General features: G+C 44.5%; 1 protein-coding gene across 1 annotated transcript in view; it reads right to left on the bottom strand.

The window, feature by feature from the left end:
• The window catches only part of ACVR1C (activin A receptor type 1C), a 48,977-nt gene extending 27,959 nt beyond the window's left edge, over window positions 1–21,018 (bottom strand). Inside the window, exons 1-2 of the mRNA XM_028746245.2 lie at window positions 20,901–21,018; window positions 8,493–8,726 (exon numbers count right to left, since the gene is read on the bottom strand). Of these exons, the coding sequence (XP_028602078.1) occupies window positions 8,493–8,726; window positions 20,901–20,976 (310 nt within the window). The 5' untranslated portion in view covers window positions 20,977–21,018. The remainder of the gene's footprint in view (window positions 1–8,492; window positions 8,727–20,900) is intronic.
• Window positions 21,019–21,536: the final 518 nt, after the last annotated feature.

Below are 21,536 nucleotides of genomic sequence, written 5' to 3' on the forward strand. Positions count from 1 at the left end.
TGGAAACAGTCTTCCAGACAGGAATGGAACTGCTGCCAAGCAATGCCTTCCACACCTAACCTATTCAGAAGGATTTCATGGCTGATGGTGTCAAAAGCCATTGAGAAGTCGAGGAGAATCAACAAGGCAGCACTTCCTTACACCAAGTCAGACAGTTGTCCCATCTAGCTCCTTATTGAAGCTCACTAAATGTGGCTCCCCAGGTTTCAGACAGGGGCCAGTGTCAGCACTACCTGGAGATGTCAGGGATTGAACCAGGGACCTTCTGCATGCAAGGCAAATGCTCTACCACTGAGCTATCTATGGACCTTCCCCAACAGGTTCCCTGCCCCTGGTTCAAACAGCATCATTCTGTAGGGTATCGCTTGCAACATCATACAGGAGAGGAGGGAAGATGAAGGGGCTACTGGGGGTAATGGGGAGATTTTCCACTAATGCGCATTTATAAGGGGTTGGGCTTTTAAAGAGACACACAGAGCTTCTAACATCAAGCTGTGCATGCTTACTTGGAATGTTTACAAAGTCATAAAGAGCAAAGGAAGCTCCCTTGTACCGAATCAGTCTGCTTTGCTGAGCTAAATTGACCAATGGTCCTTCCAGGTGGCTCAACCCAAGGCAACCATGGACAGAAGCTGAATGCTCCCAGCTTCATGCATGTGGTACCCTGATACTCAGTAAGCAAGTCTGGAGCAAATATTTGGTGATGCTACCAGTCTGGGTAATTAAATATTACTTTTATGAAATACTGGCCTGGTTCAGCATACAAAGCAGGTTCCAAGGCTCTCATCAATGAACAAGACACTTGCCTGTTTTTCATGTTCATCAAAACAGAACTTTCAGAAGGGTTGCCTGTGCTTGAGCAAAGGCCACAGCATATCTGAAGTTTATCAGAAGAGGACTCTTTGCTTAGCTTCAGTAACACGTACACACAATCCCTGCCGCTGCAAAACAGTTGACCAGGCAAACTACATGGTTATGGAGCAATTTGGGAGTTGCTCCTGAGCAAACATTCATAAACTAGTTTCACAGGTATCCAAAGGATTTTGAATCCCAGCAATTTCCTCACCAGACAACGGCTGCATTCAGAAAGACAGACAAATCACGCTTTGGCATTACATCTGAACACGAGTTAGGTTACAAAACATGGTTTGTGAGGGGGTGGCTAAACCAGGGTGTGAGCTATAAACCATGGGTTGGACTCATGTTTTCTGAACTGAACTAATGGAACCTTGTCAATCTGGATATGGATGAACAGGCTTGTCAGTGACAGGCCTCTCTGTTAACCCTAATCAGAAATGGTGTGTGTGTGTGTGTACGTGGGCTTTAAGGCAAATATTTTAAATAACAAATAAACAAATGGGACCCAGTTTTAATTTAATGTGACCACTTCCCAAGGCATTATCTTCACTGTAACACACTGAATTAACAGTTATTCTTTCTGCCTAATTAACCTTGGGAATGACAGCTGCATCCAGAAGTGAATGTAAGAATTTTAATATACAGTGGTACCTCAGGTTACATGCGCTTCAGGTTACATACGCTTCAGGTTACAGACTCCGCTAACCCAGAAATATTACCTCGGGTTAAGAACATTGCTTCAGGATGAGAACAGAAATCATGCAGCGGCAGCGGGAGGCCCCATTAGCTAAAGTGGTGCTTCAGGTTAAGAACAGTTTCAGGTTAAGAACAGACCTCCAGAACGAATTAAGTTCTTAACCCGAGGTACCACTGTAATTCTCCAAACCACTGCTAAAAAATAAAAAAACATGAATTACTGTTGCCAGGATCCAGCGTTAATTTCTGGCTTCCCCATAATTATGTATTTGAGCTGATGAACTTATCTTGTACCACACTAGATGCTTAAGTCTCAGCCCCATCCAAATTCAAAGATTCACAACCTGTGCTAACTTCCCAGCCATCTGTGTGGCTATTGCATGCGACCAACTATGGTGTCGGGTGTCTTGAGCTACAGAGGACGGAATTCTCTGCCAGAATCTCTGAGATGCTGGAATTCATAACAGCAACTCAAGGGCATGGTGAACTGTGCTATAGGAACTGGCCTCTGCCCAATCTTCTAGCCTCTTGCATTATTCCAACTGCTCCAAAAAGACAGCAGATCTAGCTCTCTAGGTCTCCACAGCTTCGCTCTCTGCTAAGATAGCGAGCAACAAATCAGGCTGCCCATTCTTTACGAAGATCAGACCAATGTAAAGCAGATGAGTGCTATAAACCAGAGAGGAGGCAAACAGTTTGCTACACATGTGATTATTCTAATCTGATTGGTGGAATCCCGTTTACTTGTATCGGGAAGATGTTCTATTAGCACAAACATGGCATAAAGAAAATGCAGCTTCTAATACAAAACTGCAGACCGCAAAATAAATGTATGTATAAAAAGAGTCCCCAGATGTTGTTGGACTACAACTCCCATCATCCCTGAGCTCTGGCCTTGCTAGCTAGGGGTGATGGGAGTTGTAGTCCAACCACATCTGGGCACCCACAGGTTGAGAAAGACTGCCTTATACTATGTCAGACCCCTGGCCCATCCAGTCCAATATTATTTGGATGGCTGCAGCTTTCAAAGGAGTAAGTCTTTCTTCTTAGCCTGCTCCCTTTTTTGTTTTATCTGGAGAGGCCAGGGATTGATTATTGGGCTCTAACCAGTCAAAGCACGCACACACTGCCGCTGTGCAATATCCCCTCCATGCTTTAAGAAGCATCAAAAGGAAAGGTTAGCATCACCAGCATCTCCAGTCTCCCACACTGACCAGGTAAATCCTCCACAATGAAAAGAAAGATTAAAGCAGATCCTTTATGGAACAGCACAGCAGGCAAATGGCTTTGGTGAAAACTGCTTGCTTGCAAGCAAATAGCGCCAGTCACACAAAACTATTATCAAGTTTTATCTCTAAAGGCAAGGAAAAACACACACTTCAGTTTTCTATCAGCTTTAAACATAGCATAGCTTAAAAACCCAACACCACCCCATCACACAAAAAGGCTCTCAAATGGAATCACCTCCTCTCAACTGTGAATGTTGGTTTCATTGGAAACATTTCCTCTCCCTACTGATGTTATGAATTCAGCCTCTCGAAAAATCTCTTACAGCTGCTGTGCAGCATTGCTTTATATTAATGCTATTTTCTAGAGCCTGGTGGCATAGGAACATTAACCATCCTGTGGGTCTTTCCTCAGAAGCAAACCCCATTGAGCTTAATGGGACTTACTGTTAAGATAATCCTATACCTGATTCCATTGAGTTCAGCAGGGCTGACTTCCATGTAGATTGCGAGAGAAGAGAGAGAGAAGGATCCCTTTCTGGATCTCAATACCTTCTTAGCATAGCTTGTAGATAACGTACTGAAGCCACAGAGAGCTATTTATTCTGCAACATATATAGAAGTAAAAGAAGCAGACCACACTTTGTGCTAACAGTTTGCCTTGACAGACCACTATAAGAGATGGGAGAACTGTAATGAACAACACTGAAAGGTGTTGAGCCGCCACACATTAATTAGGCATATAAATACATCTGTTTTTGATGTAATCTGTTCCAATACATCTATTTTTAGTGCAGTTTTCAATCTCACTTCTTCGCATTTTTTCATACCTTTTGGGGCTGCTGGGGTGCTTTATTTTATTTTTATCAGAATTTTAAAATTTTTGTTATTATCATCCTAGCAGAAGCGTGCAAGCAGCAGAACACCAGAGGTAATGGGGCAGCTCATCGGCCAGGAGTTCCCAATTGGTCTTGCCAATTCAGCGATTTATCCCAAAATGGTTTATTCTTAATAGGAAGCTGGAGTCACATGCCCCCGCTCTTAACACACATTTAGTTCTCCTGGATCCAATTGTACTTACTTCCAGAATTGCATACCAGTTCAGGTTGGGATATGCCACCATCACCTGCTGGAGGACCTGGCATGATTATGGGAGTTGTAGTCCAGGATGAAGCGAACTGTATTGCAGCAACATCTCAAGGGCACCACATTGACTATCCCTGACTTAGGGGTGAGCGGCATCTATATGCTCTGTAATATACAAGTGTTACTACCTATCTCTCTAAAAAGTGCTCTAAAAAGGCTCTAAAAAGCCTTGGCTTCGGAAACCACTTATTTCACAGATCAACATAACACAGGGGTCAAATGTCAGAGACTGGCAGCATAAGAAGCTAATAATTAAGGCTGCCCCCCAACCCCCGGTTGATGAACATGAAATATTCATGTGGCGATATTCAGTGCTGTTTTTCTAGAAAAAGAGGAGCCAGAACTCTCCATGAACGCCTCCCTTGTTCTCTTATAATGGCAATGGTGCCCACCTGAGAGGTGCCGGAACTGAGTTCCGGCTAAACAAAAGACCTGGCGAGAGTCAGCATTGGTCATTGGTTGCATCCATTGAATTCACACCCAGAGTGTGACTTAATCGTACTTCACTCACAGTGGAGAATAACCATTACCACACACCTTGGGGCTTGGACACTGAACCATGGCTGATGGATCACCCTTCATTTTTGGTCAGTTAAATTAAATAAAATATGGTGTGATCATAGCCGATCCAAGTTCAGAAGCTGAACTTGGAACCCATTTAAGCTGAACCCATGTTTAAGGACAGATGTCCTATATTCCATGGTAACTAATATCACAACAGAAGTACTCTGTAATACATGCACACAAACACACCCATACTCTATGTCCCATATACCGTATTTTTCGCTCTATAAGATGCACTTTCTCCCCTCCAAAAATTAAGGGGCAATGTGTGTGCGTCCTATGGAGCGAATGCAGGCTCCGTGGCTTCAGCGATAGCAACACGAAGCCTCTGAAGCGCAGCGGAAGCGCTCCCTTCGCGCTCTGGAGGCTTCGCGTTGCTTTCGCTGAAGCCTGGAGAGCGAGAGGGGTTGGTGCACACCGATCCCTCTCGCTCTCCAGACTTCAGAGATAGCTGCCTGAAGCCTTCGGAGCGCAGCGCAAGTTCCCGCTGCACTCCACAGGCTTTGGGTTCCTTTTGCTGAAGCCGGGAGAGCAAGACTCTCCTGGCTTCAGCAGAAAGGGAGAGCTGCGCAGCGCCCCTTCAGCCAAGCGGGAGGAGAAATGGAAGGGGCTCCGTTTCTCCTGCCGCTTCGCTGAAGGGGCGCTGAGCAGAGAGGGGGAGAATTTTTTTTCTTGTTCTCCCCCTCTAAAACAAGGTGCGGCCTATGGTCTGGTGCGTCCTATAGAGCGAAAAATATGGTATCTGAATTGTTCACCAGTTTCATGTTGCTAGTCTCCCTCTGCTGGTTGGAATGTGAAACGTCAGGCTGAATGACAGGCTAACCAACTCCGCCTTTTTTTTCTGAGGCAGCCATGGCCCAGAGGGTTGCGCCACACTCCAGCGTCTCAGTCATAATCTCATGGCCACAATGAAGTCCAGCCACCCAAAGGCAGGGCAGCCCTCCGATTTCTAGGCATCTTAATTCACCCTACCATGAGGCAACACAAGATTCTACACAGAATTCCAGGCAGACCACAAACCACCTTGTTACTACCGAAAGGAAAAAGGAAACCCTCTCCTGTGACAAAGCAACAGTTAAAGCTGAAGCAAGAAATCAACAATAATTAAACATTAACAGCAAAATAAACACAGTATGAAAATGAAACACCCAGAGATGTTCTATCAAATGTGCCTCTGCACAATCGCACTTCAAAGCTGCCCTCAGCAACGGTTCTTTGGAAGCGAATCGCGTTTTGGAGCAAGGAGCACTTCTTCATATAAAATCCCTCTGTGCTCAAGGCAGGAGGCAGAGAGCAATCGTAACCCCCACCCCAATTTGCAAAGGGGGTAGGATTCGGCAGAGATCACAGAACTGTAGAGTTGGGAGGGACTACGAGGCACATCTAGTCCAACTCCCTGTAATGCAGGAATCTTTTACCAAAGTGGGGCTCAACCCTGAGATTAAGAGTCTCATGCTGTACTGACGGAGCTATCCTAGCCAGCACATGACTCCAAAGGTCCCCAACCTCTGCATTTGTGTGTGTGTGTGTGTGTGTGTGTGTGTGTGTGTGTGTGTATTCCTTGTGTTTACTGAGATTTTATATTAACTGTATGCTGCTTAGATGTTTTAGATGAGTCAGTAGTATATGATTACTTTTATAGATGATAGATAGATAGATAGATAAATAAAACCCCGACTGTTGCATTAGCAGTGGCAGAACCATAGTGCTTTATTTCTATGACTATGAATCAGGCTTTCCAAAGTTGGAGGCAGCCTCCTCCAGATGTTGCTAGATTAGGACTCCCATCATCCCTGACCGTTGGGCCATATTGGCTTGGGCTGACGGGAGGTAGAAATCAACGCGCCACACCTTGGGGAGGGTTGATGTAAATGCTAGTACAGTGGTACCTCTGGTTACGTACTTAATTCGTTCCGGAGGTCCGTTCTTAACCTGAAACTGTTCTTAACCTCAAGCACCACTTTAGCTAATGGGGCCTCCCGCTGCTGCCGCGCCGCCGGAGCACGATTTCTGTTCTCATCCTGAAGCAAAGTTCTTAACCCGAGGTACTATTTCTGGGTTAGCGGAGTCTGTAACCTGAAGCGTATGTAACCTAAGGTACTATTGTATTTAAACTTTTTAAAGGTGTACGGTAAGTAACCTGTGAGGGCATTCTGCAGTTTCCCGATCGGTCTTGTGATAATGAGGGGAATGAGCTGAAGCCTGGTGGAAGCAATGCCTTCATCAGCCTGCCAGGGCAGTTGAAGAGTCTGTAACTCTGACAAAACCACAGCCATATGTCTTTTCTCCTGATACCAGTTCATAGCTGAAGGACAAATTCTTGCATTGTAGGATTCTACCTAAACTGGCACATACCTCGTGTACATCTCAACTGAGGGCTTCTTTTCTCCCTTCTTTATTTGGCCTTCTCGCAAGTGTCCCACTTTAAATAAATAGTCCTCTTATTTGAAGGAGTGATAACAGAATCATTGCAGAGCTGGAAGGGACCAAAAGAGCCATCTAGCCCAACTCCCTGCAATGCCGTTCATAAGAACCAAAAGTTGGGTCAAGGCAAGGTCAAGAAAAGAGGAAGCTAAGCAACACCAGATATAGGGTCACAGTTTGAAGGCAGGGCGGGAATGTGAACCTGATGTACACATAGAACAAAAACCAGAAATACAGCAAACAGAAGGGAAACTCTGCAGCGTTTAGAATGATGCTACAGTGGTACCTCGGGCTACATACGCTTCAGGTTACAGACTCCGCTAACCCAGAAATATTACCTCAGGTTAAAAACTTTGCTTCAGGATGAGAACAGAAATCGTGCTCCGGCGGCGTGGCAGCAGCAGGAGGCCCCATTAGCTAAAGTGGTGCTTCAGGTTAAGAACAGTTTCAGGTTAAGTACGGACCTCCGGAATGAATTAAGTACTTAACCCGAGGTACCACTGTACTTCACATGAAATTCAAAATAGCCTCCAAGGACTATTTAAAATAAACTGTGGGTATATCCACTGCTTTATAAAAAAAAATCTGTTTGTCCCCTCACCACCATAGCTATTTTCCTTTAATACTTCATTTACAATCTTGTTGCCTAAGAGAGAGAGAGCGTCTGTCTCTCTCTCTCTCTCTCTCTCTCTCTCTCTCTCTCTCTCTCTCTCTCTCTCACACACACACACACACACACGAATGACTGAAAAAGGTCAAAGTCAAGTTTTAAGTTAAATAATCTTTATAGCTACAGCACTTTATTATAATCATTTATAGAAATGGCTGCTGTGCTACATTAATTCTCTAAAGTGTTACTAAAGTTCACGGATTTGCCTAGAGGGATGTGACTGGGCGGGGGGCACAAAAAACTCACAAGCTCCGTAGAAGTGGGGCTAAAGAGCTAGAATTACTGCAATACAACTAATCCAGAAAGTGGCAGCTACACTAGTGACTGGGAGCAGCTGACAGGACCATATAACACTGGTCCTAACAGATCTGCACTGGCTCCCAATATGTTTCTGAGCATAATTCAAAGTGTTGGTGCTGACCTTTAAAGCCCTAAACGGCCTCAGCCCAGTATACCTGAAGAAGCATCTCCACCCACATTGTTCAGTCCACACGCCAAGGGTTCTGGAAGAGGGAATATCACCAGGTGCTACTTTCAAGCTGAAATTCCCTGTTTTGCACAACTATTAAAGGTGTGGGAGCCCTGCTGCCTATTACATCTGGCCACCCTTTTATCAAGGCAAGACCAAAAATCCTGCCTTGAACAATTGACAGGAATTTCCAGGAAAGAAAAAAAGAAAAAAGTTGTACCTCTAAACATTCGTTTGGCAGGTTTCAAATTTGTACTAACAGATTTCGCGAAATAGTGTTTTAACAAACAAAAAACCCCACAATTTGGTTTTACTCTAACACACTGCTCAACCCTATGCACACTGACTAGGAAGCAAGTTTCATTGGGTTCAATGGGAAGCACTCCCAGCTAAGCATAGGATAGTAGCAGATTTCTTTACCCTAACAAGCATAGCTTACCTGTGGGCAGGTGAATGGTGATGTTGTTGCAGAAATCTGTATAGCAGCATTCTGTCTTGGTTATGTTCTTAGAACTGTGGCAGAAGATTTGTGCTTTCAGTTGTGGTAGGGAGACACATGCCTTTATTACTTCTTGTCTACCGTTTTTTGTTAGCATGACAGAAGCCCAGCATGCGCCCTCAGTTTCACAGGTGAAGTTTGTTTTTTCACACAACTGGCACACGCACGTTAGACCTGAAAAGATAAATAATCATTGGGTGAACACCACCAAGTAAAACCAAGTTTGTGCTGGTTGAGTTGCACATGGAGAGGAGATAAAAGTTTAGTATTCTAACCAGAAGCATTTTTGTTAGAGATTGTAGGACAAGACCTGCCAAGAAAAACAAATAACTTGTTTATGTATGCTACAACAGCGGCAAGAGTCTTGATAGCACAAGGATGGAAGAATGAGGAAATCCCAACGAAAGAACAGTGGCAAGAAAAATTGATGAGCTATGTAGAACTGGCCAAATTGACATACAAACTGCGGGACAAGGACAACTGTGACTTTAAGGAAGAATGGGAGCTTTTCACAAATTATCTAAAAAGACAACAAAATGAACTGGACTCCTTGGCAGGTTTTGAATAAACATACACAAATTTATTGGTTTATAACATGATAGATAAAGTAAGGATATGTACAATTTTATAACATGCAGAGAATAATATGTGCAGAGAAATCAGAGAGAGGAGCTGAGGGAAGTCCTAGGTGGGAGGGATGGAAGGGGGGAAGGGGGGGAAACGATGTCTGTGATTATATGGTTTGACAATTTGTTATGTTGAAATTGCTCAATAAAAATGTTTTTTTTTAAAAGTTTAGTATTCTTTAAAAAATTGAAAAGTTCACGATCTTGGTGAAAATCAGTTTTTGAGCTTTACTCAAAATTCTAAATGGTGTATCTTTATTCAAACACTGGCTTACTTCCATTTTAAGACTCTTAAAAGTGAACCCCATGCTACTTGCTCTGCAGTCCCAGTATGTGGCATGCATTGAAACACTTTGGGCTGGTTGAATTTAAAACAAACATAGAAGGTTGCATTCAGACAGCACTTTATGCCATTTTTCTGATGTCTCCTTACCTGATCATTTCCATGTTTTGTGTGATCTTTCACATGACGTAAAAGCCATTTCTTAAGCACTAGCAGAAATGAGTGGAAGTTTAGTGCTTAATTCCCTGTTATTTGCTTACAGAAATAAATATGTATTTGCAACTTGGTTACGCCAGAAAATTGCAGGGCTTTTGCACTGTAATGTCCTGCGATGGGACTGAGAGTGGTATTCTGGCACGTAGTTCTTTCTCACCATTTAGTGTGACATGGCAGTGTAACGATCAAAAAGCCACAGTCCTGTAATGCAACAGGTAATGTTGTCTAAAAGGAACATTAGAACCTGTGATGGAAGCACTAGCATTGCAATCAGGAAAACTATTGCAACCATCTCCACGTCACAATGCACTCCAAGTTTATCGATTGCCTTACCATGGTTGTGCAGTCAGCTGCAGACTAAAGGATCATGCACTCCCACCCCTTCCTTTCTGGGGCACAAACTCTCTCAGATAGGCCTAACATAGTTAACTACTGAATTAGCAGTAATGTTCCCCATAATTTGGGGAAAGTACCCACTTAATCACAGACTTTAAAACCAGCCTAGTTTTTGTGCCCGTGGTTTTTTCCATGCATGAACTGTGTGCACTGCGTTGTTTGCTGAGCCCTGACTTTTGAATTTAGACTCCACAGAAGTATTAGTAACTAAGCAGATTTATTGACAAACTCTACACAGCTCCCCAGAAGGGTTCTTAACACAGGCCCATTGCAGCAGGATTTTTCCAAGCCAGTTGGGAGAGGGATATCTGCGCTGCCCTTAAGGGAACAGTGTAAAGCCAGTTCACTATATTCCAGGGATGGGCAACCTCTGGCTTTCCAGATGTTGCTGGCCTCTCACCATCACTTGATCATTGCTCATGTGGGCTGAAGCTGACGGGAGTTGGAGTCCAACAACATCTGAAAGGGCAGAGGCTGCATCAGAGTACAATGCACGGATGTTATTAAGCAGCTGCCAGACTATCATACATGGCTGGTGGGTTGCATTCCTCATGGTGGGTCACAGATTGTACAGTCCTAGTCTAAAACTGTTGAGGAGGGTTGGCTATCTTCAAAGCAGTTCAGACGATGTCCCTTTAAAAAAGGAAAGGAAAACCTATACCCGCATCATCCCAATACTATATTATTTTGCTTTCAGGCCTCACTAAATTGACCCTACAAAGAGATGCTCTGTGCCAGCTTTACATCATGGGAAAGATATGCCTGGCTCATAAACTGAAGGTAACAGTACATTCCAGTGTAAGCAGGCAATCCTGTTTTTATTATTATTATTATTCTGTGATTCCTCACAAATAATTGCCTTCAGCCTCTCTAATTTACTGAATGGTCCCTACCCAGACAATCCTAAGATCAGTGCCAATAAACCTCACGGTGCAAAAAGTTTTTCAGCATCTGTACCAAATGCTTTATTCTTAGAATTAGAGTATTTTTGCATTATGCATCAAGCCAATACTTGAGTTATGATGCAGAACATGCTTTTAAAATCTTGTTAAATACAAACACAAACACGTTTGCTTGATGACTGCAGTTACACCTGCTGAGAATTGAATCTGTTTTCCATCAGTACAGTTCTAATAGTCCTTTGGGGAAAGGGTGTGTGTGTGTGTGTGTGTGTGTGTGTGTGTGCGTGCAGCTTGTTTAACTGGGTCCTTTCAAGTTAAATTGAGGTATATTTTCAAAATTGCGTTTTGCTCTGTGTGCGCTCTATATTTAAACCAAATCCTGTCTTCCTAAAAGCATATAATTTTCCATAGCCTTTTAAAGTTATTCAGTGTGTTTTAGTGACTATTTGCCACTAAATATTTGCCTGAATGAAACTACCATTCATGAATTTGTTAGCTGTAATGAACAAATAAAATTACTCAGACCTTTTTGTTGTCAAGGTGAAGACAGAAAAGGAAAATGCTTATTTTGTATGGAACACAAATGGGGGTCTATAACAAGCTGTTGTTATGTGGAGTGCTTAAGGATTCCGGCTAGCCAGCCATGCCCTTTCCCAGGTACTGCATTGTCCCTTCTCTCACCTCAACTCCCGAATTATGCAACCACCCACTCACCGTGCTCAGTCATTAGTGGCAAGTTCCTCTCTTCAGCACCCCCTTCCCCAAAAAGATGTTTCATACTTCAGCAAACTTTACTGTCCTTCTCTTTCACCCACCCTTCAACCATACATGCTGTAGAAGTGGGAACCCAGACAATCTAGCAAATGCATGTAGGACAGGGCAGGTCCTGCTATCATGTTCCTGTTCTTCCCTCTGCACATTCACTAAAACATTCCTGCCCCATCCCATTTTGGAACATCCATTTTAAAAACATTCTGTGGACGAGACTTACTGGGAACAATTGCTGAGATCGCTAGGCTGTTTTGGCTTCTTAGAATAAAGAGTTAACTTCACCGACACAGTATTTTCATTGTTATTACTGCTGACCTGCACCTGATTCCTGCTCCTGGCAGGTGAGCACACCTTCCTGTCACCTGTGCGACATGGTTGACAAGACACACAAGCAATTTGAAAACCAAATTTGGTTGTCAGTCTTGTCCTTTATCCCATTCTCCCATCAGGATATCCAGCTTTTCTTTCATAAGCACCAAGCATACTTTCATTCAAACATTCTTCCATCACCTTTGTGGAGTGGGGGATAGTGGTGGTTCAAGATGCAAAACTGCTCTGGAGACTGACCGAGGATTGGAAGAAGCTGTGTGTGTACACACCCTCACACCTAGGTAGAACAGTTTTCAACAGAGCCTATCTGAATGACCATCCACTTTGCAATCCAGCATTATCATTTACACAGATGAGCTGTGTATGCCTCTGCCTGAAAAGGCTAGACTATTGCTTATAAAAGTCCACAATGTGCCTTTTAATCTTTAAACTAAAAATGTGGTCTTAAATAAGAAGACATTTGCTAGTTTTTGCCCAGAAGGTCTACAGATAAGCTTAATGGATTTTGAAAGGACATCTCATAGTAACTCGGCTCGTGTCATATGCTTGTTTGCCGCATTTTTCTATACCATGATTTATTGGTTGGCAAAAGCACTTCTATTTTAGTCTCATCTCTCTCTCTCCATAAAACAACAATATTTTTCACATGCAAAATGACTCATGCCTATTCCCATATCATTTGCCATTCAACTTATCTCCTCTCCTCCAACATATGAGACTGAAATAGCTATTCATATTTTTCTATTCTGGCACCCAAAAGCCAGTTAGATTGCAAAACATTACTGAACAGGTTACTGTGATCTTCCATTCATTAAACTGATTCTGAAAGCTCCTTGTTTATTATATATTGGGCAGAACAGTGTGTACAAGCCTGATTTCTATGGGGTCCAAACACCTATAGAATAGTGGATGCACTGTTAGGGTAAGAGCCCGAGGGAACTGTGAGGTTACTTTGGTAAATGAAGTGCATTTAAAGACTCTCATGGCTTAATAATAACATAAAAAGCATTATTGCAGATGCAGCTGGATCCTGTTAGGTGCATCCATTGATTGCACATTTGTATCCAAAACTGAAAGAGAAAAACATTTTGCTTTACCATCCGCATCTGATCTAAAGCAAAGAAAATATATTAACCAGAATTGGGCAGACGTGATTGTAGGCATGTTGATCCTACCAACTTAAAAGACTGGGCAGGTCAAGTGACACTCTTGCAGTTGTTTTAAACTTCTGCAAGACTTTGGACCTCCTGAGGCATGAGCATATACTGCAAACATTAAAGCAGATGGCTAGCAAAGTGTTCTGGTCTGGAAACAAAGGAGGTGAGACTATGTTAATCTAATCATGTTTATTCTGGCATGTGCCTCATATAGCTTCAAACCCTTGGACTTTTTTTATTTTTCTTGCTTTACCAAAGTCAACTCAAGGGTCATATTAAACAGCAATAAATACAGGGCAGTGCTCTGTTTTGCTCTTTCCTCTCTTCAACCTTTCCTAGGCAATTTCCCCCACATCGAGACTGTCTCCCAGATATGTGCAGTGCATCAAAGGCCTGCTTTGGCATCAGTGCTCTTACTTTTTCTTTATATTCTGAATTACACATGGCTGAACATGTAAGGAATCTGGATTTGCCACTGAATTTACCCTCAACAAGGGGTCAAGGCTTTGATGAAGATACGATACAATACGTGGTAACTTCAAAACATCTGCATGTCATATTCACAGCTTATATTTTTAAAACATCATAGAAGTACTATCTTTAAAATAAACACCACCCAGTAATGAGTGAAGTCGTCCATAGAGGCACATTATTACCAAAAGCAGCATATTCTGGCATCCAATTATGTCCAGGTATGTATTCCCTTCTGCACTAACGGGAGGTGAGGAGAACACAAAAAGTTGTCAACATAAATGGCAATAAATGGAGTGGGTGAAAAGAACCAAATTATGCCAGTGCTTCTCCATCTTCACTGGCTGCCAGTCTGTTTGCAGGACCAATTCAAATTCTAAGGACCACTTCTTCCCATATAGGCACCTTCCCCATTTACACACATTCTATTTGCGAGTGACCACACACAGGTCTGGTGCTGGGTACCTGGAAATGGGGAGCACTCGGTCAACCAACCCCACTGTCCCTGCAACTCACATGAGCCAGAAAGGTAGTGGAACTGGCATAGCTGACAGTGAGGAAGCCTCTTCTCCAGGCGTCAGCTAGGCTGGTCAACCAAGCCTCACTGTGCCTCCAGCTCATAAGGAGACCCTCCCCAGAGCCCAAAGAGGTCCTTTGGGTGGGTCTCCTCCCTAGCCATGAAGACTTTCCAGGGTGCTCCTCATTTACGGGCCCTGGACCGTAACTCCCCCATACATGGAAAGTCACCTGTATATCCCTATTGCAGTAGTAGCCAACCATCAGAGATGCAGGGTGCTGTATCCAAAATTCCTGGAGAGCACCATGTTGGCTATCACTGATGTACCTGGACCTGAAGGTCATCTTCAGAGGCTCTTCTTCAGGTGTGACAGGCAGCTACTGGAGAAAGGGCTTTTTCATTGGTAGTGCCCTGGTTTATGGGATGTCCAAGCCAAAAGAGTGGCTTGTAAATGGGTTTGTTTACAGTCCAGAGAACATTAAGTTATTAATGAGCCGTGCTACTTACACCAGTTTTATTCCCAGAAATCCCATGGAATTTGTATCTCCCGGTATATAGTAAACTTGCCATTTATGTGAGGGTTACATTCCAGGGATGGCGCCTAAAGGCGAAATCATGTATAATCAAAACCCATTGGGTTAAATGGCAGGTGGGATCGCCCAAGCTATGTTTCCCAGAACATTGCTCCCTTTCTGCCCCTTGAAAATAAACTACTTTTTTTGTCACGCGCACAAAGCTGAAGCATGCAAGTTAAATGCACGTAAATTGTGGGCTTACTGTAGATTAGTAACATTTGGACTGTATACTTTTATTCTTCTGTCATGAATACTACATGGTAGAAGTGCCATGTTCACTGATATTGCTCATCACACCATCAAAATAAATACTGGGGTGCCAGTTACAATATTCCCAGTTAAGTAAATGTATAAAATTACAAGACATAAGAACCAAGAATTATTCAAAAAGTAAATTTGAAGCCCCTGTATTTGCACTCAACAATACAGTACGATGCCTCCATATCATAACAACTTGGACTGAACCCATCCTACCTAATAGCTTTTGACTGGTTATTCCCTTGAAAACCTAATTGACCTAGTTCTTGAATGTATACATTGATTATAATTAAATGCACTAAGCTCCTTAACATCCCTGAAAAAATAATAATGAAGACACATCAGCTACAAGCAGCTGTCAACACTATACGGACAATAGACTGAGGAAAATGGAGGGAGTATGAATTATATCTTTGATTTGGGGGGAAAAGGAGAAGTTAGATATAATGGAAAATATTATGAATGAATAGATGTGAAACCCTGGTCTCTTGGAAGCAAAAAAAGAAAAAAGCAGGGAGAAAACAGACTTGGTATTCCAGTTGAATTATGCAATTAACTATCTGGAGAACACATGCTTGTCACGTACATTTATGCGCAGGCTTGCTTTCTGGACTTTACATGGCACCTCAAATTTTAAAATACAGTGGTACCTCGGGTTAAGTACTTAATTCGTTCCGGAGGTCCGTTCTTAACCTGAAACTGTTCTTAACCTGAAGCACCACTTTAGCTAATGGGGCCTCCTGCTGCCGCCGTGCCGCCGGAGCCCAATTTCTGTTCTCATCCTGAAGCAAAGTTCTTAACCCGAGGCACTATTTCTGAGTTAGCAGAGTCTGTAACCTGAAGCGTATGTAACCTGAAGCGTATGTAACTTGAAGTACCACTGTAATATGAATTTGAACACACAGAATAAAGCTAAGTGACCATGATAAAAGGGTATTGTACAACCAGTGCTGATACTTTGAATGCACCTATCTCAGTGTAACCAGGGTCCTCTATAACCAGGGATGGGGAACCTGTGGCCCTCCACAACTCCCATCATCTCTGGCCACTGGCCATGAGGGCTGATACAAGTTGTAGTTTAACAACATCTGGAGGGCCACATGTTCCCCATCTCTGCTCTAACCCCTCACACACATACCGGTACATACCAAACTGTATTCAAACCCTCAAATTTTTTTTACTGGAATTGTGTCTGCCTCAGATGCCTTGCATTAGAAGTGGCACACATCATAATTATTTATTATGGATTTTGCTCTTACTTCTACCACTGTTGACACGCAAGCATCTACACTGCACAAACACTTTGGGTCATATAAACATTCGTGCCATGCACCACAGTAATTAAACCTAGTACTTATCGTCTCTATACAATACAAGTGTGGAATCTGATATTAGGGTGAAAATATTCAGCATGTTTTGGCTATCAGCTTTCGGTGTTCAAAAAAGGAAAAAGAGGAGAGCCACACAGGTGTGAAGATAGGTTTTCCAGAGTATGCAACATTTGGTGAAATTGCCAGAAGCTTATTTGCAACATAGCTTTGCAAAATAAGCAGATATTTGCAAATTTTCTGACTTTCCATAATCTATACAGATTATAGAATTCCACATTTTCAGCATAGAATGTGGGTTACCTTGGCACAAACTTGTTCCATATATTTAGAACATACAGTGGTGCCTCGCAAGACGAAATTAATTCGTTCCGCGAGTTTTGTCGTCTTGCGATTTTTTTCGTCTTGCGAAGCACGGTGTCGGGAAAGTTTTGGGAAAGCTTCAAAAATCACCAAAGTCTTTAAAAACTTAAAAAAAGGCTACCACACCGCGTTCTATGAGTTGCTCCTCGAAGTCAAGTCGCAACTGTATTAACGGTGTTAAGAAAAAGGAAACAAACTTGCAAGACATTTCCATCTTGCGAAGCAAGCCCATAGGGAAAATCGTCTTGAGAAGCAGCTCAAAAAACAAAAAAACCCTTTCGTCTAGCGAGTTTTTTGTCTTGCGAGGCATTCGTCTTGCGAGGTACCACTGTATTACATCTAGCTCTGCTGCCAATATACACTAGAATTCCAAGTTCATGCAAATATGTTCTTATGGACAAATCTTCTTGAGAGAACTCAGGTTTAGACATGGAAGCAATCGGGTCCACCTCTCCTGTTTTTTCCTGATTGCACCCCACTGCTCTTCATTTCATGCAAATTCCCCAAAGAGCTGAAGTGCCTCTTCTCTTTGTTATGTTCATTTGTACGGAAAGCAAAGTCAAGAAAGCGTTTGCTGTGTTCATTTGCAGGAAACAGACCTGAGCAAGACACATACCACCCTATACAACAACATGCACCAGAGTGACTTAGGGCAGCAAAATAGCTTAGAGAGGGTTCAACAACTGTGTAAATGCAATTAATCATAGAATCGGAGAGTTGGAAGGGACCCTGAGGACCATCTAGTCCAACCCCCTGCAATGCAGGAATAGGCAGCTGTCCCATACGGGGATCGAAACTGCAACTTTGGCGATATGAGGACCCTGTTCTAACCAACTGAGTTATCCAAGCTCTGTGCTAATGGACATACTGTTTTGTACAAAGGAAAGCCTGGGCAGCCTCAAGGCTATGGAGGTAGTATGGGAAGTTTAATTCTATCTTGTCTCCTGGTACTTGGGGGCGAGAGGCTTGCCCCCCAAACTGCTATTTGCATTTCCAAACATTGTGACTCCATTTGCACCAATGGGAGCTTTCCTCTGAAATGCAAACAGTAGTTTTGGAGGTTTGATTTTTGCTAGGACTGCCAGGCTCGTTCCCATTTACATAAAATCTGTGTGCATTAATTGCATTCACACCCTTTATGCATCATCCATCTCAATCTCAAACCCATTGTCCTCACTCTGTTTTCCCCAAGTGGTTCTCCTCCCACAACTCTGATACAGCAGCCCCTATCCAACAAACATATCCTCTGCATATTATCCCAGAACATTGCTCCCATAGCATTCTGTTAAAAAACAAAAGACCAGCTCCCCATAATCCTGAAAACCTGCCACATGCTATATTTCCTCCCAACTGTCATGCATGCGATGTACCCAAAACTGCCAGAGACACAACCTCCGCTCTCCAAACCTGCCCTTTCCCCACATCCCTCGGAGCCCATCTTTCTCACCTAAGGCACCTAAGACAATATTTCCCCAAAAGCACTCTCTGTCTCTCTCCAACCAATTACAGCACCATTTGCTCACTGTGCACCAAAGATGTGGCTTAGATACTGAACTGGTGCCTAACGCGAGAGGGCTGCCTCTGTGCCTGCCTGCCTGCCCATTCTTTCCAACACAGTGGATATCACATACCGTATTTTTCGCCCTATAGGACGCACTTTTTCCCCTCCAAAAATGAAGGGGAAATCTGGGTGCATCCTATGGGGCGAATGCAGGCTTTCGCTGAAGCTTGGAGAGCGAGAGGGGTCGGTGCGCACCGACCCCTCTCGCTCTCCAGGCTTCAGGAAGGCATCCGCAGCCTAGGCAGCCCTGTGCGAGTTCCCGCAGGGCTGTCTAGGCTGCGGATAGTAGCCTGCTTCCCAGAGCGCCGGACGCGCTGAAAGCAGAGCGCCCGGCGCTTCGGGAACACATCCGCAGCCTAGGCAGCCCTGTGGGAGGTCCCGCAGGGATGTCTAGGCTGCGGATAGCAGCCTGCCGCCCGGCGGGCAGGGCACCCTGAAGCAGAGCGCCCTGCGCGCCGGACAGACATCCGCAGCATGGGGAGCCTTGCAGGAGTTCCCCGCAGGGCTCCCCACGCTGCAGATAGCAGCCTGCCGCCCGGCGGGCAAGGCGCCCTGAAGTAGAGCGCCCCTCGCGCCGGGCAGACATCGGCCAGCCCCACAAGCTCGGGGGACAGCAGGGAGGCACAGCGCCGCCATCCCGCTGTTCCTCGACCTGGTTCGGTTTCCCCGACCTGCTTTTGGGGGTGAAATAAAGGGAAAAAAATTTTTCCTTTATTTCCCCCCCCCAAAAAAAACTAGGTGCGTCCTATGGGACGGACCGTCCTATGGGGTGAAAAATACGGTACTAATTTACGATGATTTTCCCCCACCTTTGGGAGTATTTTGAGAACATACTAAGAAGAAGAAAACTGATGGAACCCTACACACAAAAATAGATTTTTGTGGGTTTAAGAGGGGGGAAGCATGCATTTGAATCAGAGTTCTAGACACCACTTTGGGATGTCTCATAGAGCGAGAGAGAAAATAACTGGATCATATCAGTTTAATTTGAAACAAGTTTCAACCTGAAATCCTAACCCCACTTACCTGTGAGTAAGCCTCACTGAAACCAGTGGGGCTTCTAACTTTTGAGTAGAAATGTATAGGATTGCAGGATTACACTTTTTTCTTCCATCTTAGAAGTTCAGAGCAAGCATACACTCATAGCTGTCAACCTGCCCTTTTTTTACAGGAAATTCCCTTATTTCAGTGCCGCTTCCCGCTGCTATCCTGGATTGTTAGATATCCCATAGACTGTCTCCGGGACAGGTGAGGCTGCTGATCCCTTATTTTCAACTCCCAAAGTTGACAGCTATGCTGGTGATCCCTTATTTTCGAGGCTGCTGATCCCTTATTTTCAAATCTGAAAGTTGACAGTTGTGCATACACTTGATGCAGCAAGTTAAGATATACTAGAAACCATTCGGTGGTCAGGGAGTACCAACCAGATCAAACTCAAAATTCAAGGGATTTAATTGCAAGTCTTTAGAAAACCCAGTTCATTCCCAGTCTATAAATATACTCCTATTCCTCAGTTGACATGAAGGAAACTGGTGCAATAGCAAATGGTCCCAAATTCCTTTCAAGCAAAATGCTCTATGTGCAAGTGCAGCAAAAGTTGCATAAATAAAGGAAACATGAAGTTGTGAAGGTATGAATCCAGGGACCCTGCCCCCAAGCATGTTTCAACCCCAGGGTTAAACCTTGAATCCCATGAAGTAATACTTCTGAGGAATGTGTAGAACGCCCTTCGCCCTAAGTAACAACCAAGTGCTCCCTCTACATCTATAACCAGGGAGGAAAAAACCTCTGGGTCGAGGGGGGGATTGTAACTTCTGGCAGAATAGATCCCAGAGCCCTTTAAATCAGTCAGCTGGGTTTGTAAACATAAAAGACACGCTCTGGAAACTTGAAGGGTTCTCTGCCGTTCTCTGCAGTTCTCTATATATATACATACAGTTCTCTGCCGTCAACTCTAACCGGCCTTTGCCCTCAGAATCGTAGCCGCCACCCAAAAGGTTTTATATTAAGCCGAGTTCAGGAGGATCAAACCTTGGAGCCGCTCTCCAATAACCGATCTTATGTGACTCTCCTCCAACCCCATTCACGGACGCTTTATTCCTTTCCCTTCCTTTTTTAAAAGAATACTTGAAAACAAACAAACACCCTTTGAGTATATTTGCATGAGATTTAACACCCAAACCCGTTCTTTGGCAACAGAACCATTCAAGCAGTTTTTCATTCTAGTCACATTTCTTTCCCTTACGCATGAGATTTAATCACCCAAATCGTTCTTTTGCAACACAGCCATTTCATCCTAGGACCTAGTCAATATATATATATATATATTTTTAAGTACGTGTAAGTGGACCAAAGGGATGGGGGCGAATGCCTCTGGGCACGTGCAGAGAGCATGGGAGACGCGTCCAAGCGCACAGACCCGAGTGGCAGAGTTTCCTGGGAGAAAAGCCACAAACACACACAAAAGTTTCCAAAGCAGACCCGCCCCGCCACTCCGCGCCCACATGTCCCACGCGAAGAAGAAACAGGTATCCCGCCTCCCCTCCAGATCCCGACACCCCCCCCCACACACACACACAGCTTCTTTTCCTTACCTGTGCAGAGAGAGGCGCAGGCTACCAGGACGAGCGCCAAGGCGCCCAGCCCGGAGCGGGACGCCGGAGGTCGCATGGCAGCACATGGGAGAGGCGCTGGCGGGAGGAAGAGCAAGCCGAGCGGCGGCAGCACACGCGCGCAGCCCCGCTAGGGCGGGCTTCCCGCGGCTGCCCTCTCCCCTCCCCTGGTCGACGCTCCCGGCAGGGCAGGCTGCGAGCAGCGACTGTCAGCTGTGGGGGGAGCGGCAGCGGCGCCTGGGGTGGGGTTTGCAGCTTCGCCCTCCTCCGGACACACCCCTTGGGTCCCTGTTTACAGGGCAGAGGGGGTTTGCCCCGCGGGAGAGAGAGAGAGCCGAGGGCCGACGCCTCTCCAGCGGCGTGGCTCCAAACTTCGGGCCTCTGTCCGTGGAGCGCGAGGCATTCTCTGCAGACGACGGTGCCCGGTCGGGCTTTCGCGCGGGAAACTTCCGAGGCCTGATCTCAGGTGGCTCCTCTTCAGGTAGCACACGAGTCACCCGAGACTGCCGCTGGCCCTTTGTTGCCCTGCGCACGCGCGCGCGCTCACCTGTACGCACTCTTCTAATTCTAAGGGTATAAGGCAGTGTTAACGTGCGTTCGCCATTATATTTAATTATT

Source organism: Podarcis muralis, chromosome 1, assembly GCF_964188315.1.
Source record: "Podarcis muralis chromosome 1, rPodMur119.hap1.1, whole genome shotgun sequence".
Lineage (NCBI taxonomy): Eukaryota > Metazoa > Chordata > Lepidosauria > Squamata > Lacertidae > Podarcis > Podarcis muralis.